Raw genomic sequence first — 25018 nt, forward strand, 5'->3', positions numbered from 1 at the left:
ATTAGTACTGTTTAGTATTTACTCTGCACATGAGAGACAGTGGTAAGGGGCACTACTATTTATGTGTAGAACAAAGATGTTCCAACCCACTAGATTAGTGAAAATTAACAATTAAGACAGAGGAAACAAAGAGTAAACAGCTGAAAATGCAGAGCATTGTTTTAGTTTAACCTGTAAACTGAAGGCTACGTTCACATGTGCTCCGGAGTCTCCACCAGAGACTCACTCTCAATGTCCGCCTAAAAACCGGGGATTAAAAAAAAAAAGTCTAGGTTTCAGTTTAAAGCACCTGACACCCAAAAGAACCCATTATAGACAGGGGGTCTGCTGGGCAAAGTGTGTAATCTCTATTTCTTCGAAACAAGGTCTTTTTGTATTTCTTATCCTTCACAATTTTTTTGTTAAATAAAGCTTCCAGTCACCAACTACTTCTGAACTGACCAGGTACAGTACACCAGGTTAACACATTCATAATGCACATTATTTTTGGAGATTATTTTTTTACAAGGTTTATTTTGTATCTGTCACATTTCATGTTATAGCACGATACTCTATCATGGCACAGTTGAGGTGTCCATTTCAAGGGAGTCTGTCACCAGAAACCAGCCTAACAAGATATCCCTGTTTTTGTCACTATGCAAGTCAGCGCATGGAAGCAATAAAGGGCAAAGCCACTGTTCCAAAGAGGTAAGCCTCCCATCCGTCCCTCCCTCCTTTCTCAGACTGACAGGGCCAAATCTTGTATACCAATGGACCTGAGTTTTTTCAAACCCATTGCTCCAAACATATGGGCAGTGGCAAGTGAGACAGACCTCCGATGCAGGGAAAATGAAGTAGGAGGGAGGGGCAAAGGGAGGCACAGAGCAGTGGGTGGCTTACCTTTTTAGAGCAACTATATATATATTACACACATTGACAAAAATGTTGATATCTTGGCAGCAGAGGCACTGATACACAAGGGGAGAATAAACTCCAGAATACACATTTACACAGAAAAATAAAATAAAACTTATGGCAGCATAAATACAATACAAATAGTTAAATGACAACTGACTGCTACTGATCCTCTACAGATGCACTGCTATTCAGTCCAGTAGGAGGCAAAACATTCTATAAAAGGTGCTTCCCTAATGATCCCTGGCAAGCACAGAAGGCACCAGCCGTCCCAATCCAGGCATTGGGATACCCGCTGGATATCACTGGTATAACTTTGAACTATGAGTAAATAGTACAGTACTCATTATTATGCATCTTCTAATTCTAATAGACACACTGTACAAAATTTAGGACATACCTGTAAGTACTGGGTATGTATAAATGGTCAATTTATGAGATTTTTGTGTGAGGGAGAAGGGAGGCTTATCTTATCTTATTACCAAATAAAAGTCAGTACCTTATGGGATAAATTTCCTGTTACAGAATGTGGTAAATTTTGGCAAAATTAAAAATTAGCCTAAACCATAGCTCAGATTTATCCAGCTGGCATAGGACTTGAGTTCCTGGCACACATCTGGCAGAAGATGACCATTTACACAGGAGATCAAAATTGCCAAAGGAAATGCCATTCTTGATAAGTTTTCCCCCCTGTTTCAGAGTGACAGCCACATATTTAGTGGTGGAGTACAATCGTGGTCTGGTTACCTTGGTGCTGTGGTGTAACCAGATGACTTAATCTTACTGTGAAACACAAGTGGCTGGTCCTTTATTTTGGTTTGTGGCCCTGCAGGAAACAAATAAAACAAATACATTATTGAAAATAATTACATTCAAGTGAATGGGTCTGAAACATTTCCTGGTAAACATTCAGGACACGGTGAATGGTAAACTTTAGACCCCATAACCAGATACTGATGGCTATATTTAAGATAGGCTGTCACTATATTAAAAAAAAAAACATTGCTCTCTAGACATATCTGTTTTATTAAATCCTTATATTCCTCTTAAAGTATTTCTTTATGTTTAGAACTCTGCATTCTGAACCATTCCTTGTGTTAATTCTCTGAAAAAACGTACAGATAAAAATTGGCAATCAGTATTGAGTAGTGAGACACCCAGTTGTCATCAATGCATTCATAAATTTCCTAAAGAAATTTAGGATTTTCATATAAAAAGCTGTTAGTGTGCTACCAGAACACAAATAACACCTTTAAAGAGTAACATTTTCATTCTGGCTACATACTTTCAATGGATGACAATATGTATATACCAACTTACTCTTTGACAGACTACAGTTAAGCTTCAGACCCCGTCACTCCACAGAAATTGTCCTAACCAAAGTCACTAATGACCTTCTAACTGCCAAAGCCAAGCGTCTTTACTCTGTCCTCCTCCTCCTTCACCTCTCATCTGCCTTTGACAGAGTTGACCACTCTCTCCTGTTAGAAATTCTCTCATCCTTTGGTATCTCAGACCTGACCCGTCTCCCATTCGCACACCACCTCCTCGCCACAACCTCTTTCTGTAGTTGTCCCCAAAAGGCTCTGTCCTAGAACCCCTCCTGCTCTCTATTTACACCCTCGGCCTGAGCCAACTCATAGGATCTCATGGTTTTCATTACCATTGCTATGCTGATGACACTCAACTATATCTCTCTGGACCAGACGTTTGGCCAACAGAGGCTAAGTCCCAAAGTGCTAAGCAGCCGTAGTCTCCTTTCTCTTCTCCCACTTTCTCAAACTCAACATGGAGAAAACAGAGGTCATCATCTTCGCCCCACCTCATACAGCCCCTCTACCTGACCCATCTATCAAAGTTGATGGAACCACGTTTACCCCTGTCTCCCGGGTCCATTGCCTTGAGATAACGCTGCACTCTAACCCATCCTTCAAGTCGCACGTTCAAACCCTCAACACCTCCTGCTGCTTCCAACTCAAGAACATCCATCGAAACCGCTCCTTCCTCACCCCTGAAACTGCAAAGATGCTCGTCCAGGCCCTCATAATCTCCTGCTTAGATTACTGCAACACCCTTCTGCATGGCCTCCCAGTGAATACTCTCGGCCCCCTCCAGTCCATCTTAAACTGTGTTGCTTGCTTAATTCACCTCCCCCATTCTTCATCATTCGCTCTCCTCTGCCAATCCCTTCACTAGCTACCTGTTACCCAGCAAATAGAGTTAAATTTACTAATGCTAACATAAAAAGCCATCCACAATCTGTCCCCTCCATATATCTCTGAGCTAATCTCCCACTACCTGACTACCAGTAACCTCAGATCCTCCAAAGACCTCCTACTCCGCTCTGCTCTTATCCGTTCTTCACACAATCGTCTCCAAGATTTCTCCCGTGCATCCCCCATAGTCTGGAACTACTTACCAAGACACATAAGACTAACCCCAACAATCACATGCTTCAAGAAGGCTATGAAGATTCGCCTATTTAGGAAGGCCTACAACCTCCAATAACGCTACTGTCACCACAACACCATCTGTACAGTCTCCCCCTCTCCTTCTGTCTCCATCCCTCTTCCCTCATAGAGTGTAAGCCCTCATCGGCAGGGCCCTCTATCCCACTGTGCCAGTTAGTCATTGGTATGATTAAATTTATGTGTTGTTAGTATTATATTATGTGTACCATATGTAAACCTTCAAATACAAAGAACCATGGTATTAATGGTGCTATAAACAATAATAAAAATAAATAATAAAAATATTTAGTGAAGTACATTTATATGAAATATGATTGTTGTTGCAAGAACACCCCTTGACTAGTACTAAACATGGCATCAGCAATGTGACACCTTATACCTTATGATACCCCTGGAATTCATTAAAAACAAGATTACAAGATATACATGTGCCCCCCCCCTCCACCCAGAAACCGCTGTACCATTGTCCATGGCCCAGCGGGGAATTGTAGCTCAGACCCATTCAAGTTAATATATACAAGCTAAAATACCAGATACATTCTGGTCGACAAATATAGTGAGGTTTGCAGGAAAATCGGGGTACCTCCATTCTAATCTTGGACAGACTTTAACTGGTAGGGTTTACAGTCAAACATTAAAAGTAACATTGCTATTGCTTTTTTGAAGTTCATCCTTCTCTTAAAGGGAATCCACCCCCCCACCCCCCCCAACATATTCAACTGCCACCACAGAGTTACAGAGCACATTACAGTGATAAACAAAATAGTGTTGTGATGCAAGTCACTTTAGTAGATCTGGAGAAGAACTTTGATGTATTATACAAATGAGGTAACTGGCACACTGGGAGTGGGCCTTCAGCTCCAGGAGCGATGCTTTTAATGCTCGCTGCTTTTGGGGGGACTGTAATCCCAAGGAGGCTTTAAGGGACTTTTGGTCCCACGGGCCGTCCTCTTCCTTCTCTCTGAGGGACCCAGCGATCAGACACCTGTCCCCCTACCCTGGAGTCAGGGAATAAGTGTCTCTAACAGCAGAACTCCTTTAAGATTTCTGTATCAAAAAATAGCAAAACCATAACAATTTAAAGAGGACCTTTCATGGATTCGGGGACATGCGGTGTTATATACCGCTGGAAAGCCGACAGTATGCTGAATTCCCGATCTGTGCCCCGGTTGAAGAGCTATTGGTCCCGGTACCGTAGCTCTTCATAGTCAGAAGGGCGTTTCTGACACTCTGTCAGGAACGTCCGTCTGCACAGCAGCGCCAATAGCGCTGTGCTGTGTGAGCGGGGAGGAATGCCCCCTCCCCTCCTGATAATACTGGTCTATGGACGAGCACTGTGAGCAGAGGGAGGGGGCGTTCCTCCCTGCTCAAACAGTACAGCGCTACAGACTGTCAGCAACGCCCTTCTGACTGTAAAGAACTACGGTACCGGGACAGATAGCTCTTCACTCGGGGCACAGATTGGGAAAGCCAATAGTGCACTGAATTCAGCGCACTGTCAGCTTTCCAACAGTATATAACACTGCATGTCCCCGAATCCATGAAAGGTCCTCTTTAAGCTAATTAAAAGTTTAGACCCTTGTACATAGATAATTTACACCAAAATGTGCTAATTCTAACATTTGAAAAGAAGCAAATGACTTACAATTCTTTACTTGCAAAAAGTAAAATGACTTAACACTAGGCTGGTCGCTAAAAATGTCATCTTAATAGTCTGGTTTACAAAACTGCTTATCATGCACATACTTAAAAACCAAATGAATGTGGTATCCTGGAAAGACACTCACTACATAACTCACTGCACTTAAATAATAGCAAGAAGTCTAAATGCCGAGCTCGTAAAAGCAATCCTAGATTGTCCTGTGGGCAGATAATAGATTGTTTTTCCAGCCGAGCACAGTTGATCTACTGTCTCACTTTAATTAAGTGTGATCATTGATCATTTTAGAAGGTCTTTTATGCATACATAGTTCACTGGCAGGGTTGCAATTCATTTTAAAGAGCAAAAGGTTTTGGTACCTTGGGCTGCATTTTTGTGGTTGACTGGTGTGAGCTACAGACATGCTCATTGGTATGCCTCATTCCATTTTATGTGGAAATGTGAATGACTTGCTTGATGTTAATGCCTTAAACTAACTTATTTTTAGATCCAAATTCCATCCTTATTTAGTCATCTTCATGATATAAAATACAGACTACCTCATTTTTTTCTCACAATTCAAGAAGCAGACTACACTTACAGGTTGTTTTGTTTCACAGCGCCAAATACAGCAATGTATGCAAAAACAAACTTGGAAAACAATCTGTAGCTCAAAATGGCTTTTGAAGTATTTATTAGGAAACCTTATAAGCATCAAACCTATGAGTAGACATAGTGTTAGACTCCTCTGAGGAAGACGTAGCTTTTTTCATATGGAGTAGACATAGAAGAGCCCAATGGAATCCCCTTGTCCTCTTCTGGGCAGCAACTTCTGGGACTGCGGGACCAGTTTGGGGGCACTTGGAGATATTTTTAGTAGGTGGCCAAGCACATATAAAGTAAATAATGGGTATTCAAAATATAAATGAGTTAATAGGGACACACTAAGACTAGATGCTTATAGATAGATTATTCATTTTAGATGGCGGGGGTCCGACATCCTGCAACACCACGAATCATCTGTTTTCAGCACAATGTATGGTCAGCCATGCAAAACTATTGCAGCTTAGCTCTCAGTCAAATGAATAGTATCTTAGTGAGCATGGTGACTACACTTTACAGTCCTATGAAAAAGTTTGGGCACCCCTATTAATCTTAATCATTTTTAGTTCTAAATATTTTGGTGTTTATAACAGCCATTTCAGTTTGATATATCTAATAACTGATGGACACAGTAATATTTCAGGATTGAAATGAGGTTTATTGTACTAACAGAAAATGTGCAATATGCATTAAACCAAAATTTGACCGGTGCAAAAGTATGGGCACCTCAACAGAAAAGTGACATTAATATTTAGTAGATCCTCCTTTTGCAAAGATAACAGCCTCTAGTCGCTTCCTGTAGCTTTTAATCAGTTCCTGGATAAAGGTATTTTGGACAAACAATTCAAGTTCAGTTAAGTTAGATGGTCGCCGAGCATGGACAGCCCGCTTCAAATCATCCCACAGATGTTCAATGATATTCAGGTCTGGGGACTGGGATGGCCATTCCAGAACATTGTAATTGTTCCTCTGCATGAATGCCTGAGGATTTGGAGCGGTGTTTTGGATCATTGTCTTGCTGAAATATCCATCCCCGGCGTAACTTCAACTTCGTCACTGATTCTTGAACATTATTCTCAAGAATCTGCTGATACTGAGTGGAATCCATGCGACTCTCAACTTTAACAAGATTCCCGATGCCGGCATTGGCCACACAGCCCCAAAGCATGATGGAACCTCCACCAAATTTTACAGTGGGTAGCATGTGTTTTTCTTGGAATGCTGTTTCTTTTTGGACGCCATGCATAACGCCTTTTTTTATAACCAAACAACTCAATTTTTGTTTCCAAAATGAAGCTGCCTTGTCCAAATGTGCTTTTTCATACCTCAGGCAACTCTATTTGTGGCGTACGTGCAGAAACGGCTTCTTTCTCATCACTCTCCCATACAGCTTCTATTTGTGCAAAGTGCGCTGTATTGCTGACCGATGCACAGTGACACCATCTGCAGCAAGATGATGCTGCAGCTCTTTGGAGGTGGTCTGTGGATTGTCCTTGACTGTTCTCACCATTCTTCTTCTCTGCCTTTCTGATATTTTTCTTGGCCTGCCACTTCTGGGCTTAACAAGAACTGTCCCTGTGGTCTTCCATTTCCTTACTATGTTCCTCACAGTGGAAACTGACAGGTTAAATCTCTGAGACAACTTTTTGTATCCTTCCCCTGAACAACTATGTTGAACAATCTTTGTTTTCAGATCATTTGAGAGTTGTTTTAAGTAGCCCATGATGCCACTCTTCAGAGGAGATTCAAATAGGAGAACAACTTGCAATTGGCCACCTTAAATACCTTTTCTCATGATTGGATAGATCTGGCTATGAAGTTCAAAGCTCAGTGAGGTTACAAAAACAATTTTGTGCTTCAGTAAGTCAGTAAAAAGTAGTTAGGAGTATTCAAATCAATAAAATGATAAGGGTGCCCATATTTTTGCACCGGTCAAATTTTGGTTTAATGCATGTTGCACATTTTCTGTTAGTACAATAAACCTCATTTCACTCCTGAAATATTACTGTGTCCATCAGTTATTAGATATATCAAATTGAAATGGCTGCTGCAAACACCAAAATATTTAGAACTAAAAATGATTAAGATTAATAGGGGTGCCCAAACTTTTTCATAGGACTGTATATGGAGCAGTCTGCATCTAGCTCAGTACACTGTGCTGAAAACAGTTGTTGCACTGCCACTGATTCAATATTGATGACTTACCCTAAGAATAGACCATCAATACAGAAATGTGGAGAGTCACTTTAAGCTTTAATCTGTTACCATTAAAGGGGTTGTCCCGTCACAAGGATCCTATCTATACTGCTTGTTAATGTGGATGTAAGACTTTTCCTAAATACACTGCTTCAGCAAAACTGCTTTGTTTGTCCACTATCTTACTTTATTCAATTTTTTGTGGCCACAGCCCTGACCTAGCTGCTCATGAGTCAAGTGATGTATCTGCTGCTCTCAGGGGGGAGGGAGGAGGGGCTAAGTGCACGGGAGCGAGCCTGTGTTTCTAGCTATTCCTGTGTCTACACCATGTGACCTAGCTCCCTGTTAGCAGATAGGGGAGAGGAGCTGCTTTCATCTGTTCTCCTAGTTATCAGGCTAGCTAACTCATTTGTGTTCATTATGGCAGAGACAGGCAGTCTCTGTATGTAACACAGAATGGAGTTGCTGCTGCCTGTACTTCATAGTCCAATATGGGTGGGCGGAGCTACATTCGAATTTGGGGCGGAGCTAAACGGCAGGTTGCATGTGAAACCCTGCCCACCAAATGATGCAAGAAACCAGGAAGAAAGAAGATTTTACAGCAGTAAAGACTGATGAGTATGTGAGGTGGGAATACCCCTTTAATTCAGAATGATCTTATTTTCTTATCACAAGACTGCATAGAGTGCTGTCAATTTACATAGATTATAATAAGACTCTCACGGTGCTCAAATTCCATGTGAATCATAAAATGTACATCCAAACTTTGTAGCCTAACTCTAAGCTATGCAAAATGACTGTAGCAGACTAGGCTAGAGTTGATTCACTTGGTGCCTTTGGCCCCTAAACACCAAACAGAAAATGAAGCTTCCAGCAGACACGGATTAAATAAAGTAAATGGGAAAGGCTTCTATCTGTGCAAGAACACATAGGATTAAAAATCCACTTACAAGAAGGCACACGTGCCACTAACTTATGGACCTTTGCTAGCACAGAGTTTTAGTTTTAGAAAAGGAGCCATTGTCCATTTAGAGAAAGAGGAAACTTTCTGAGACTACAAGATTGAATGTGATGGTCGGAGCTCATGTATCTCAGCAAATAAACATGTGAACTGTAAAACAGACATCACTTTATAATTCCTAACACTATACGAAAAAGCTGCTGAAGATTTATGGAATAAGCTGTGTGTGGCTGCTAAAGTCTTTCAATGTAAACAGTGCCAAAACGTTTGGCAGATTTGATGTCCAACATACACTGCTCAGACCCTTCCAAGCCTTGCTTTTCATACTTTCTGTCTCAATCTCTTCTACAAGGCAAAGTGATTTCATTTCATACTTGCTAAATGATCTATGAGGTGAAAACATGGCATGGTCAATGAAGGTCTTTGTTAAAGTCATTTAGCATGACACATTTCATAGACTAATAAAACAGAAACACTTAAAAGATAGAATGTGAATAAAGCTAATAGGATGTCTTATTTGTAATCATTCTCTTTACACTAATATAAGAAACATAAAAGACAACCGGACATACATAACATATAGCTGTCAAACAATATTAATACTATTAAGACACTCCACAGAGCAGAACAGACATTGATACATATTCGTTGTCATTTCAAGTAACATATTAAGCAACACCGCAATTTATAGCAATAATTTAGAAGAATAAGCGACCATTGTGGGTTGCCTGTCACCACAAATGCAAGGTACTGTAGTTTGCTACACTGCACATGTATATACAATTTAAGTGGGGTTTTATTTGTTTTGTTTCTGCTACAGCAATAGGCGTCTTTGACAAGCCATACATTTAGTAATTTTACTATGTAAATATACTTACAAGGATGTCATATTTACAACCTAGACAATTCCTCACATACCATTTGTTTTTAGTTTGTCCTGCTTCTTTGGAAGCTCACACCGCAAAGGAGAGGTCAGTAACAGGGGATCACTAGAGAAGGAAGAAACAGCAATAGAATTGAATTTTAGTATGTGATGAGATACTAGAAGAATTCTTTCAATTTCTAGTGAAGAGAAACCCTGACCAGGAAAGGAGATCTGGTAAAATAGGTCTGTTCCAATTTTGTACTTTGTTCCTTTGGTAAAACTAACAAATGGTGTGTGAGAGAGTGCAGGATAAAATTATCATATACACTATATGGCTAACAGTATGTGGACCCCCTTTCTAACAGTAGAATTTAAAGCAAGCACAGAGCTATGCAATCTCATAAAGTAACAATAGTGCCATACCAAAAAGTAACACTAGGGCCATACCAAAAAGTAATACTGGGGCCATACCAAAGAACTCAGTGGCCCAGATTTATCACTCCAATTTTTGACACAATCTCATTCCAGTAGGTCAATGGTGTAAAAATCTAAAAGATTTCTAGACATAGTTAAAGGTAATCTGTCACCATAAATATGCTGTGTCATCAGCAGGAAACATGTTACAGATCAGGAGGAGCTCAACAGACAGATATATAGTTTTCAGGGATAGATTTAATATAGCCTATCTTTTAGCCATGTATTTTTCTGCACATTCTATGCTCAAAAGTAGTAATTGATCTGTATACTGTGAGAAGGTGACAGGCAGAGTGCTGGAATCACGGTATATCTCCCCCAGGTTTCTGACATATGTGTGGTCCAGGGCAGGTCTTGTGTAGGCCTCAACCCAGGTGTAGGACTCATTAATGGGCCATAAAAGGCTGTAGAGCAGGGGTGCCCAATACGTCGATCACGATCTACTGGTAGATCGCAAAGGACGTAAGGGTCAATCGCGGGATGCAGGGATCCCCGGTGTCTGTCTGTTCACAGTGCAGGCTGAGAGTCATCTCCGGACACTGGCAGGCAGGGCTGCCGCAGCCCCAGCCTGCCAGTGTCCAGAGATAACTCTCTGCCTGCGCTGTGAACAGACACTGGGGATCCCTGGGCGGCCACAGAATGCCGCTGTCTTGCTCTCGCGATCTGGCCGGCCCCGCCCACCTGTCCGGCCCCACCCACAGACACACCCACAAGCCCACCCGGTCCCGCCCCTAGGTCCGCCCCAGTCCCGCCCACAGGCCCGCTCCAGTCCCGCCCACAGGCCCGTCCCGGCCCCGCCCTAGTAGATCTTTTGCCTTGGTCAGCTAAAAAGTAGCTCACACACTGAAAAAGTGTGAGCACCCCTGCTGTAGAGCCTACACTTCAGGGCAGATCCTGGTAGCAAGAGGAGGCGTCTGGGTCTGTTCTGAAATAATGAGAGACCGGTGACCTAAAGATGTTATTTTGTTTGTTCGTGTGGCTGTTAGTAAGCCACACGTATCGTTAGCCTTTTACTGTTTAGTTAGTGCTCAAGCAAGCAGGTTTTTTTTTTAATGTTTATGTACCTGAAGTTAAGGTTTATTTTTAGTATAAACTTGTTTGCACCATATACTGTGTCCGTCTCTTAACTGGTTGGGCCCGCACCACTGCTGCTACCTTCCCCACAATACACACAGTCATAGAGTGGAGTCTGGTTAGAGACATTATATATATATATATATATATATATATATATATATATATATATATATATATATATATTGTGAGAAGGTGACAGGCAGAGTGACCCAGGTTTCTGACATATGTGTGGTCCAGGGCGAATCTGGAGTAGGCCTCAGCCCAGGTGTAGATCCTTGGATCATTACTGGGCCAGGAAAGGTTGCAACTCTTGCATTGCATTGCAGTTCCATGAGATTTAAGGAGGTGTTTGGTTCTGTCCTGTAACTCTGAGTCCGGTGAGACTATATTGTGCCCGTTTTGTTAGTGTGGCTGGAAGTAAGCCACACGTATAGTTAGGTTATCCAATCTGTATAGCTATTGGCTCAGACGAGTAGGTATATATTTTGTTGTTTATGCCTGAAGTTAAGGCTGTATTTTGTTTAGATTATTTTGTGGCTGAAGTCAAAGTTTATTTATTTTCCTCTTTGTTTCCTAAATAAATCAGTTTGCTGCATATTTTGTGTTGCTGTCTTCCCCACAATATATTTTTATCAATCAATATCAATGTGCTCAGCAACTCCTGTTCCATAACATAACAGCTGCAGATTAGACTTAGCTTCCCTGTGACAGACAAAAGCGGGATAGCCTTCTACAAAATGTCTGCCTCTAAAGTGAGACTTATGCTCCAAATCAATGCCGTTGCAGGCTCTTGATCTCTCCAGCTAAGAGAAGTTGAGGGTATCACCCAAGATAAGCATGTAAGAGCATGGAGTGTCTAAAGAGTCACCCTGCTTTTGGCAAGATACTTTAGCATCTATCATGGTGAAAGAGGGGGAGGGGGATGCATAGGGGATATATTGCATTTTATGTCTATACAGTTGTATACATTGCACCCTTCAAGCCAAAGGTATAGTCTTGTGGGAAGAATTCACAGAGTGGAATCCATGTAAAAAAAAAAAAAAAAAACCAGGTTACATTAAAGGAGTAGCAGCAAAACACCCTAAATCACAGCTTTCAGTCTGACTCATCTCCTCAGAAATCAGACCGTATACATTGCTTCTCAGCTAATTTGCATACGGTGCATGTATACCTCCAAGGCAATTTTGGATAGGCAAACAGGTACTTTTAAACATAAATGAGGGAAAGCTAAATAGGATATTGTATATGCTGACAGTGCTGTGGGTTTACAGGTGAGAATATTGATTCCTCTAACTTATACTGTTATTAAAAATCAACATTTTATTGGATTGTATTTATTTATTTTGTCCCACAAACAGACTCCTCATTTTTTGCATGACTATACATTAGATGTGCTAGAGTCAGTCAGGGCTATCACTTGGTATGAAAATCTGGAAACAAAAGTAAAATCTTTTATGGTAGTAGAAAAGTACAATGAATCACAAACAAGGCCTTTCTGCCTCTAACAAGCCTAAGGCTCGAAGAATTTCTGGCAATAATTACTCTACGAACTGGCTGTGAAAATACTGCATATGGCACTACATTGCAAAAGCCTGATCTGCAAAAAATGTTAGGAAAAATTATGCAAGAAATTAAATTTGTGAAATAAAAAGAAAATGTGCTGTGCCTGGTATAAGTCCTAGGACAAAGACAGAATGTACCCTTTACTTGCTGTAGCAACTACGAATGGTTAAGATGTAATAGAATCAGTACTTGCTTGACATAAAACAGGTCAAGTAGCTTAATGGGCTAAATGTGGTAGAGAAATAAAGTTACTTTGACATCCAGTACAATCCAAAACAATCGTAGTTTGTGCTTTTACTCAGTTTGCGGTATTACAATTACCTAGAGACAATAGACAAATTTGTTTCTGATCCAAAATGCTGCAGTCCACGTTTCTGAAGTTGCGAAAAGGCATGCGTGTCAAACGTCATCAGAGATATTTTGCATCCAAACATTGAAGCAATTAAACAAATATTCTGCACAAGAAGAAAATGTTTTAAGTACAAAGACTTTGCAATTTAATTGGTATCATAAACATTATTATTAGAAAATAAGGTACAATGATGGAAACTATTAATACAATAAAATAAAGGGAAACTATTATAATGAACAACTCCAAGTTAAATAAAAATGGCTACCTGACTCTCAAAATAGTGTAAACAGTATCTGACTCCTAGCTAACATTCTTTCACATTCTTTACTGTTTGGAATATGTGATCACATTTTTGAATGTTATGTAGAAAATCTCAATGGAGATGGACTTGTATTTAAAAGGACTCGAAAACATGGCTGCTTTCTTGTGACATCATGTCTGTTAGTCACATATGCCACATCTCCAACTCTTTAAAATAAATGGGACTGAGCTGCAGCAAGACCATGTGACCAAGAGACATGTCACTTAATAATAATAAGAAGAAAGCAGGCATGTTTTCGAGGTCCTGCATAACCCCCTTAAAAGGCATTGGCTGAGCATAGACACAGAAGGCCAAACAAGTATCTGATCAGCAGGGATTTTATCACTGGGACCATAGTCACTAGCAGCGGTGTTAGTAATTCACCAAACCAATTAGTTTCCTGTTGGCTCTGATTTTTCTGGACAGCAACATAATTAGTTAAACAACTGGAAACAAAAAAAACTTTCTAGCTTTGTCAATAGGACATGTCATTTTTTATTATAGAAACCCATAATAATATCGACATTTTAGGTAAAGAAGTTGTCTGAGCAAAAAAATATTTTTAAACTAGGCCAGGGGAGGAGGACAAAAAAAAAAAAAATCATACTTGTCCCCGGTGTTCTCCCAATGCAGTCTGGTACTTCTTCCTGGCTGTTTTCTTGAAATGAAACTCCTCACCGGCTGTGATATCCCAGATCAATTCCGCTGGAGTCGTTGATTGGTTTCAGCAGCATCAGGAAGAGACCCCAGGATGTCACAACTAGTGATGTCACATGCCCTTCGCTGAGGCTACTAATTGGCCTCAGCAGTCATGTGCGGTAGGAACTTCTGGCAGAAGACAATAGACTGGCAGGACCAGATCGGGCTGGGAAAGGAAAGTATGATTTTTTTTTCTTTTCACCTCCCCCGGCCTATTTAAAGTATAATACAAAATACATTTGCAATATTGCAGACAGTATGGATGAATATGCAGAAAGAAATCCAAATTAAAAATGACTGAAATATCAGGAAACCTAAGAAGAAAGAGAGGAATAAAACCCACACTTGCTGGGATAAACACATAGCTAAACCCATCAACTGTTCTAAATTTGCAGACATTTTCTACATGGTTCAAATCTAAATAATAACAAAAGCATGATGATAATAATATACAAATGGTATTATAAGTAATGCTAGACTGCAACAGAATAACAGTAAAGTAGAATGTCCACATGAAGTACAGTAATCCCCTCATGTTCAACTTGGGGTTAAAAAAAAAAAAAGTTTTCTTCATGCACTTTTGCCCCATTTTTATGCAGTAACTTTGATATATTTATTTACACTGACAACTTCCTAACACCATTTAATGTCCTCACAGATCAGTGGTATTATATACCGCTAGAAAGCTGACAGTGCCCTGAATTCAGTGGCCCTTCTGACACTAAAGGGATATTGCTGCCACCAGGGAGCATACCGGTGATGATGACAAGTGTGCCGAATTCAGCATGCTGTCAGCTTTCTAGTGGTATATAATACCGCCAATCTGCGAGGACATGAAAATTCCTCTTTAATGGAATGTTTATCCAGAGTGCTCCACCTCCAATTGATAGAATCAAGTGATTTTTTTAGGAAAGGAAAATGTGGAAGTGTATAATTTACCTTTTCTCCATAACTACTAGAAATAGAGACAGATCCAGCTAGATGAATGCTGAGGTTGTCATAGTCTATAAGAGAAACATAATATACGTTTAAATCTAACACATTGGATAAAATCTGTTGAGTTCTAAACACATTTTTTTACTTTAATTCAATGTACTGTCAATTCCTATCAGATATGTGGCTCAAGACCAAAGGGTATCTATAAGGGGCTGTTCACATCACGTTTTAATCAGTTTAACTGATCAGTTTTACAGATACAAAAAACTGATGTGAAAAACAGATGAAAGCAGATGAAAATTGATGACCAACTGTTTACATAGAGTCAGCTGAATAAAAATAGATCACTTTCTCTTTGCTTTTGGGACACAAACGTGTGGTTTGTTTTACCTTTCTTCAAGTAAATTATCTGATTTTATTTAAGGGGCAATTCACATTACATTTCTGCTGTCCATTCAGCAAGTCCGTTTAATGGATCTGTTTATCATAGCAGAAACAGTGCATCCATTTTTACATTAAAAAACAGATCCATTTGATGAACAGGACCATAAATACTGGTGTGGTGAATGCTATTAATATACTCTCTGGTCTTCTCAGACCCCAAAGTATAATAAGTAGAGATGAGCGAGTACTGTTCGGATCAGCTGATCCGAACAGCACGCTCGCATAGAAATGAATGGACGTAGCCGGCACGCGGGAGGTTAAGCGGCCGGCCGCCGTCAAAGCGGAAGTACCAGGTGCATCCATTCATTTCTATAGAGCGTGCTGTTCGTATCGGCTGATCCCAACAGTACTCGCTCATCTCTAATAATAAGTGGAGACCCAGGGGAGGTGATAAACATCTATACTCACTTCTGTTGGGCATCTAGTGGTCCCCTGGCATATTCTTCTGGTCTATGGATGATATCTGCACTCCTAGATCACCACTGAAGGTTCTCAGCGATCTAATTGGGCGCAATGATGTCACAAGTATGTTGTGGTGCCATTGCTTCCCATTTGAAGAGAGGTGGTGACCCAGGGGCGCTGCTGTCATCTAGAGGGCCAGAAGACGATGCCATGGGACCTGTGGTTGTCTAGGAGAGGGGAGTATAGCTGTTTGTTATTATGACTCGCCTCTGATGGGCCTCCGCTTGTCATACTCCGGGATCTGTGGAGATTAGTATACATTTGGATAGATGAAAAAGCGTGGTATGCCAATGTTATCTTTTGCCTGGCAACAAGTTATGATGTCATGGAAGCAAAGCAGAGTTAAAAGTATGCACTTTTGAGATCCATTCTACCAATTGAAGTCTATTGGGATGTTGAGCAATACATTTTAACACGTTTTATTCCGTGTCAAAACGTGTCCGGTCAATGTAAATAAAACTATGTGAACAGCCTCTAACACAGACTACATAAATGGATGGTGATCACTTTCCATCTGCTTTCATCCATTTTTCTCATCAGTGCTATATACTACATTGAGGCTAGTTGTGCTGATCATGCACTACTCCTCAGCGTAACCCTACCTTGCTGCACAGCTTACAGCCAAGCATTTGATTTCTAAAAGAGTGTACACTACATATAGAGACACTTTCTGTCACTTACTTGCAGCCATACTTCTTATAACTTGCATCCCCTCTTACTCCGCTTTATCACTCCTACCACCAAATGTCTCCCATGTGTCCAATGACACATACTAGAGTTCATGAAAAGGCAAAAGCTGGAGATTTATCCAAATCAAGGACAAAGAAGGGAAACGGCATGAACATGTAAAGGAAGTCTTCCGACTCTTTAGTATATATGCCTGCTAACATCCATAATGTCAAAAATGATGTGTTTTACACTTAAGAAAGTGTATTGAATTGGTGTTAAGACATATTTGGTGGCCCATCTCCCTGGAAATTGTTTAATATTTCTTTTGGAGTTGGCACAGCACCCTCTAATACAATCTAAGGGGAGTTACAAATAAGATCCACAGGGCATGTAGAAACAGTTGAGATTTTTTTTATACAACTACCCAAAGGCTATACCGAGGGCACGATTTGCATGTACACAGATATTCCAAGCTATATCTCCCCTCTGCCTCTTCCATAATCATATTCCTATGTCATCAAACTGCTATTTTTATGCTTTTTTGCCTAGCTCTTTCCATAAATGCCAGGTGCCAGCTTTATAATATAGTAGGGGATATGAATGATGTCTTCACTGATCATGCCCTTAACACTTTATATGCCATAGTATTGATTGTGGCTTCTTAAGTCCAGTGGCCACCCCTAAAGTGTCATCAGGTGGTGGCGACCTGTAGCGGTCACAGCCGATAGCCTAATAAAGGACTGAAATAGAAGACCTGCAATTTTACAATACACTGAAATACACCAAGATTGAAGTATATTGTGTGGGTCATCAGATGTCCTGTACGATTCAAGTCCCCTGGGAGAGTCCTAAGAATTAAACTGGGGGAAAACATAAAAATCTAAAAAATAAAAATATATATAAATATTCAAAATCACTCCTTAAATTATATATATGAGATAAACATGCTCTGGTGGTTTTCACCCCCTCCTTCCGTCTCCTTCCCTTGTTGTCTGTGCTCCCCTGGTGTCGTTTTGTTTCCCCCTTCTCTCTCATCCCTGTTCTTCCCTTGACATGCCTGTTTTTGGACTTGTACGTCCTTCAATACACCTCTAATGATGTTGTTTACACCTTTTCCTGTCTTCTACATTTTGCATTTCATATAAAACTTCAATAAAACTTGATTACACCTAAAAGATAAACATGTTCGGTATCCCACGCCTGAAAATGTCTTTTCTATATACGGTGAATACCATAGCTGGAGAAAAAAATCATGAAAACTGTAAAGACTAAACTTCAAGTCCATCCTAGTCAGATTTTTTTTCCAGCTTGAAAGTACATTATGAAGTCTAATTTGTCCATAATAAAATAAGTGTGGAGAAAAGCAAAAACGAAAACTGACTCGGGTGATGAAAGGGTTAAGAGAGACACTATTAGAAACTGTAGTTACAGTTTTGCTGAGGTGCAGCATGCTGTGTCAAATTCTATCAAATTTTTCTTTTTATCAAATATGTACAAGCTTTCATTTTTGAAAGATCAGTGGAGGAGCTTTACGTCATTTTGGCATAAAAAATAACATTGTTACATAAGTCTCATGTGCAGAAAAGGATTGCAACTCTGAGGACTCTTTGCAGCACTTGCCACTATTTTTTAGTGGATTAGGCTTAGTAGGAGGAGCATGGCTTACTACAGACTGATGGATGTACTGATGTTCTGACACACATACTGGTATAAGATGCACCATATTTATTAAGAGATGTTTGTCATCTTGCTCTAGTGATCCTGTTACTTAGACTGGTATTTAACATGACAGTCTTAATAAAATACATTAAAGAGAGGACATGTCATTAGATTTGTAAAGCCCATTTCTATACATCATCAGTGCTCACCCTGAACATGAAATCGATTCAGCCTTTCCAAAAGCCATTTTAATACTGATGCAATTTAGAGTATACTAATAAAATAAGATGCACATGTCATTGGGCTTTTCAGAGCTGGTGATAGGTCATTTTCTACTCCTAGAGATATCCAGGATTAGAAAACATGTCCATTTTGTTCAAGAAGGAAGAGAAGTGACAGCACATCCTTCACATTGATCACATGGCGATGCAACAGCTCAGTCCCATTCAAATGTGATTTTCTAATATTGGATAACCACTTCAAGTGAATGCCGAGACAGCAACAGTTTTTAGTCTATTACTGAGAAACATGTGAAAAGAAACTCAGTTTTAAATGCCACACAGAATACTCATACTTTGTCTACTGAGTACATAAGTAACAGCATTAAAACAAATGATTTTAAAGTAAGAACTGGCTCACTTTTTGTAAATCCTTTACATAAAAAGTGCCTCTTACCTTCAAAATGTAAGACCCCTTCAACTTCAGCATTTGATATATTCACTAAAAGCAAACCAGTGGAGCTTCCCACCCATAAATGTAAAGAATTTCCACAGAGTGGCCTAAAATAAGAAGGAAAGAAAAGTAAAATTATATGTGAAAGTTTGTGTGTTTGGATGTTTGTGAGTTTGGATATTTGTTCCTCAATCACGGCCAAACCACTGAACGGATTTGGCTGAGATTGTACTCATACCTGTATGGTGACCGGGAAGGAAACATAGGTTACTTCATAGAACGCTCCATCCCCCGACATCACAACCACTATCAGAGAACGTATGGTCCTGCTACGCTGCAGGACCTAAGATTATGTCATCCCTGGCTTCAGCAGGGCTCCGATAGGTCTGCTGCATCCTGTGGGCGGCTCGTTGGATGAGGTGCGAGCCGAAAAACATGGTGGCAGCTTGCCGCTCCGGCGCAACACTGACATGCAGGCTGGCTGTGCAGTGCAGGACGAGCTGCTCAGGTGTGCACAGCCTGCGCTCCGGACACAATGGTGCATACCCACAGCTGAGGAATGAAGCGGACATGCAGCCTCACTTGCTGTGGCAGGGCAAGTAGATCGGCTGTGTAAGTAACCACGGGGGACTGTAGTGTTCGGTGCCGGGGGCCACTGTATAGGACTTTGGGGGCCCAGGGGGCCGCGCAACAGTGGTTTGGGGAGCCAGAGGGGTGCCCAGGGCCCCCTTACCAGGGATGCCGCGGGGGTAGGGTTTGGAGGTGTGCATGGGAGGAGGGGGCCGCGCTACAGGGGTTTGGGTGGGCCGGAGCCACGCGGGTCAGGGGCCACGAGTTAGATACATGTTATCTGCACAAAGTACCACGTGCCGAAAGATTACATACGCGCGTCTGCACACAGTTCCACACGCCAACGGATTACATATACGCGTCTGAACACAGTTCCACATGCCAGAGGATTAAATATGCGTGTCTGCACACAGTTCCACAACCCAAAGGATTAGATACGCACATCTGCACACAGTACCACACTCCAGAGAATTAAATACACATGCCAGAGGATTTGATACGTGCGTTTGCACAAAGTACCACACACCGAAACATTAGAAATGCACGTCTGCACACAGTAACACAAGCCGGAGGATTACATACACATGTCTTAACATAATACCACAGGCCAGCGGATTAGATACGCACGTCTGCACACAGTTCCACACGCCGCAGGTTTACATACACGCCACTGCACACAATACCACACGCCATAGGATTGGATACGCGACAATGCACACAGTTACACACGCCGCAGGATTAGATACGTGCATCTACACAGTTCCACATGCCAGAGGATTAGATAGACAGGTTAGCACACAGTATCACACGCCAGAGGATTAGATACACGCGTCTGCACAAAGTTCCACATGCTAAAGGATTAGATACACGCATCTGCACAAAGTACCACACGCAAGAGGATTAGATACACAGGCCAGCACACAGTATCACACACCAGAGGATTAGATACGCACGTTATCACACAGTACCACATGGGGTCAACTAGTGATAAAAATGGGAAAGGGAACCAAACTTATCAATAGTATACTTAGGAAAGTCACTCATTTTTTATTTATGGAAAAAATACAGTAAGTAATGAGGTCTGTCGGAAATGCTAATCCTCAAACTAAACAACCTCATGGACTTTTTTTTTTTTTTTTTTTACAAAAGAGGTTTATAGATCGCATATATTAAAAAGTTTGGCATGAAACTTAATAAATATACCACTGTTGATAGCAGTAAATATGAAAAATTATGCAAATGTAGTCTAATGTGTAAACATCAAATACAGTATAAAGTACCCCTCAGGCTACTGTACACTCACATTTGCGCCAGGTTGGACCACAGGTTTCAGTTTTAAAACGATGGATACCCGATTACAGACAATGGGGTCCGACAGTCTCTGTATGTTACCACTAATTTTTTTTTATTATTTATTTATTTATTTATTATTCCCTATCAGTATATCCACGCAAACACGGGGAGAACATACAAACTCCTTGCAGATGTTGTTCCTGGCGGGATTCGAACCCAGGACTCCGGCACCGCAAGGCTGCAGTTCTAACCACTGAGCCACCGTGTTGCCCTGTATGTTACCACTATTTTATTGGTCCACTGCTTCGTTGTTCTGGTTCTCTGTTAGACCAGAATAACGGAGAGTCGACACTAGTGTGAACCTAGCATTAATTATTAGAGATGAGCGAGTACTGTTCGAATCAGCCGATCCGAACAGCATGCTCTCATAGAAATGAATGGACGTAGCCGGCACGCGGGGGGTTTAAGCGGCCGGCTGCCGTCAAATCGGAAGTAACAGGTGCTTCCATTCATTTCTATGGAGCGTGCTGTTCGGGTCGGCTGATCCGAACAGTACTCGCTCATCTCTATTAATTATTAAAATAAGTACTTTACTTTCTATTACATTTGCCACACACTTGCAGTCAGAAAACCCTTGGCAAAAGACAGAAGAAATGTTGCTAAACACAACATGCCAGCAAAGGAACTTTCTCCAGTTAACTTACATGTCATATTCCTGATTTAGCTGCGCACATTTCTGTAAATGTAATATAGGAAGATCAGAATCCACTAAATCGTCAGAACTCTTGTCCTTGCCAAAAGTTTTAGTATCTATAGGCATGGGAGAAAGTAATCAAAAGAAGTCACTAGTAAAATGCAAGTATTTTAACACAAAAAAGGGGGGTACAATAGAGTATACTACAAGTGCTATATCTGGTATAAATCATTAGTCACCAGACTCAATATTATGGTTACTATGAGATATAGCATTGTATTTCAGCATATTACCCTTGGCACTAACAGGTATATTAATTTGATAATGAAAACCAAAAAACATTTTCCACCATACTACAGTCTAAGTGAGCTACACACCCTCCACAGATAGGAAGTTAGTCAGTTTTGTCCTAACAGCAGTAGGAGAAGACAGTGAGGGGACGCCCCAATATGTTCTGAGCCCAAAAAGAAATGGAACATTAAATGCAGAGGACGGGATCAAGATGGACCAAGTGGATGTCTACTGCCATCAAGCTGCTAAAGTTCCATATTACCCAACTTTAGACCACCTAGGAAGGCATGTTAAGATGTCCGTAATCTGCTACAAGTTAAGTGGGAAGTGCAGGGGTGTACCAGGGAAGTAGAGGCCCCATAATTGGAAGAGCGAAGAGAATACAGACTGTGAAAAATAAGGCCCCACCAGGAGACCCTTGATGTGCTGGGAAAAAAAGGAGTTACATCACTCCTAGGACCCAAAATACAGAACCAGCTTCGACTACAAGGAACTGGCAAAACATAGGAGCCTTCTTCATGGGAGACTAGACAAAGGGTAGAGACAGCTACTACCAACCCCATGGTGCAGGGAATGGGTTAAGAGGCACCCAGGCCTGGCAAAAAAATGCCGAGGTAACTGCGGAACCAGGAGTCCGGCTTTGAATAGGCAGACAAGTGTCTACAGAAAACAGGACACATTGCTGGAGTCTGACCAGAATAGGAGCCCTACACACCAGCAAAGGGGAAATGTAGTGTACGGGGGGCTGGAACAAGTCATGTGTCCATGACGAACCCATGAACCACAAGAGACCTAGCCGGAGACTACCAAATCACAAACAAATCAATTCACCATAACACAGCAGGATGCTGGGAAACTCTGATGATCCAATCCTGGGACTAAAGGAAGACAATAGAGAAAAATGGATGGATGCCTCCAGCACGCCATGTTACAAGAGGACAGCTGGACAGAACCTGTTGTCTGAAACAGATAGTAGCACAAATGAACCAGGGTATGTTCACACAGAGTTTGTCAGGAGGATTTTGAGGCAGCTCGTATTTTTTTTTTTATCTAGAGGGAAAAAAGCAACTTTAAAAATCCATTGAAATCAATAGGAGGTGGAAAAAACATGACATGATTTTCTACACGGTTTTCATAAAAACCGCATCAAAAATCAATACTTCTAGCATGTGGGAAAATGTATATACAGCATCACAGAGCAAGAAAACTAAGGGAGGGCCCTTTCACCATTTTGGTTATTCTTATTGTTTCTCTCTCCTCTGTTGCAGCTTGTTCAAACATGGCTCCAAGTATCAGAACAGGAGAGTCTGGAGGTTGGAAGTTAGACATTTATCCGTACGCCATGGTAGAACTCTATGGCAGTTCAGGCATGGATCAGTATGGTCCATGAAGTCACTAAGAATGTTATATTGGCACAGTTCACTGTAACAGGAACTGGAAAAGAGTCACATAACCATTCAGACTGTTAAAGACGCATACAAGCGTTCTGAGGGGCATAAATAATGTGGAAGACTATAAAAAGTATGGCATCTGAATAAAATTCGCCTCATCACAGAAGAGGGGACTGTCTAGGTGTTTCCCACAGAGGGGGAACTTAACAGGATCTTAAAAACAAATTCAGTGCCTTTTGTGTGGGAAGGGAGCCACCAGAACAAGGGAAGAAAGACTCAGCATGTACAGTGGTTCTGTATAGCCTGTATGGAATCCTGCATGGCAGTTTGCTCACTCGGACTCAAATTCTGAATCAGAAGGGTACCAAAGGGTGTCAGGCTAACTTTTCTTCATCAGAAGAAGTCTTGTAAGAAACTGTCAAGATGGAGGCAAATGGGACTCCCTCTTGAGAGCCGTATAAAGCCTCAACAAGGACCTGCACCTCGCCCTAGAAACAAAGATAGCGAATAGAAGGAGCATTAAGCAGAGCTCCAACCTGATGCAGGGGCTAAATGGGATGCAGGTTAGAGCTCTGAGGAGTTATTCTGAGAGAGGGGATTGAAGAGGAGCAACTTTTCAGCTTCATGTAAAAGAAGACATCGGGCCAAACAACTATGACCACATCACTCCATGCCACTGTGTCTTGGACTGAGCAAAATTATTATCCTGAGAGAAGCCTTATCTTCAGGCAAAAAAAGCAAAACAAAACTCCTGCTCATCGGAACTCTAACTAATACAAAACAAAGCTAACTGTTCATGTGGTTTACTACCAGCCACACAACCCAAAAAAAAAAAAGATATATTATTCAGACCTCACCAGAAGTTCAGCTCTCCAGACAGACCCAAAGACTAAACCAGTCTCTTCTAGAGTCTGCCCTGAACTGCAGGCTCTGGAGCCTTTTATGGCCCAGTAACGAGCCTGGGAACCACACCTAAGCTGAGGCCTACTCAAGACCAGCACTGGACCATACATATGTAAGAAACCTGGTGGAGATATATCGTGATTCCAGCACCTTGCCTGTCACCTTCTTACAGGGACTATGCAGGACAAGGCCAGAGTGCCACCTGAAGTGGGAAAACATCTTAATGCAGACTAACCCAAACGCCTAAGGCTGGGTTCACACTACCATAGGTGTCCGACAGCTAGTGTCCCTATCTAATGTCCGTTCAAGATTTTAGCAACGGACACTAGCTGTGTCTGTTTACAATTTCCATGAATTTAAATGGGATATTATGTTGTGTCCTTAAGTGTCCATTTACAACCATGTCCGATTTTTCAAGCGAACAGAAAAATCCTGCATGCAGGATTGCTAAAATCTTCAATGGAAATTAGCTACGGACACTAGCTGTTGGACACCTATGGTAGTGTGAACCCAGCCTAAGTTACTACAAAGGTACTGAAGGGACCAGAACACCTGGATTAGAGTGAGGTACTTATACCAGGAGGTTGCTCCCCAGATATGGGCACCAACGAAGAGATGGTCATTTTATTGTTGATCCGAGGGCAAGGGCCAGTGACTAAATGTGTCTGGAGAAGGAAGCAGGCTGAATATGGGAAAGAGGCCTGGTGCAATGGGTTTGGAGTCAGAGACTTCAGCTGACAAGAACCTGTGGCAGAGGAGATAGACAGGGAGGAGGGACACTGTAGCAAGTAAAGGACTGTACTGTAAGTACAGACGGGGAGAACACCGTCAGGAGCCCCCTAAAAAGAATCTCAGAATCTGTCATGAGTGGGAAAGAAAGAAAGGAAAGAAAGGAAAGAAAGGAAAGAAAGGAAAGAAAGGAAAGAAAGGAAAGAAAGG

General features: G+C 41.3%; 1 protein-coding gene across 1 annotated transcript in view; it reads right to left on the reverse strand.

The window, feature by feature from the left end:
* Positions 1-25018, reverse strand: part of WDR27 (WD repeat domain 27) — a 225337-nt gene that overhangs the window by 185887 nt on the left and 14432 nt on the right. Inside the window, exons 8-13 of the mRNA XM_075267691.1 lie at positions 21505-21610; positions 18941-19044; positions 15035-15099; positions 13065-13198; positions 9683-9753; positions 1642-1720 (exon numbers count right to left, since the gene is read on the reverse strand). Of these exons, the coding sequence (XP_075123792.1) occupies positions 1642-1720; positions 9683-9753; positions 13065-13198; positions 15035-15099; positions 18941-19044; positions 21505-21610 (559 nt within the window). The remainder of the gene's footprint in view (positions 1-1641; positions 1721-9682; positions 9754-13064; positions 13199-15034; positions 15100-18940; positions 19045-21504; positions 21611-25018) is intronic.

This window comes from Leptodactylus fuscus, chromosome 3, assembly GCF_031893055.1.
Source record: "Leptodactylus fuscus isolate aLepFus1 chromosome 3, aLepFus1.hap2, whole genome shotgun sequence".
Classification (NCBI taxonomy): domain Eukaryota; kingdom Metazoa; phylum Chordata; class Amphibia; order Anura; family Leptodactylidae; genus Leptodactylus; species Leptodactylus fuscus.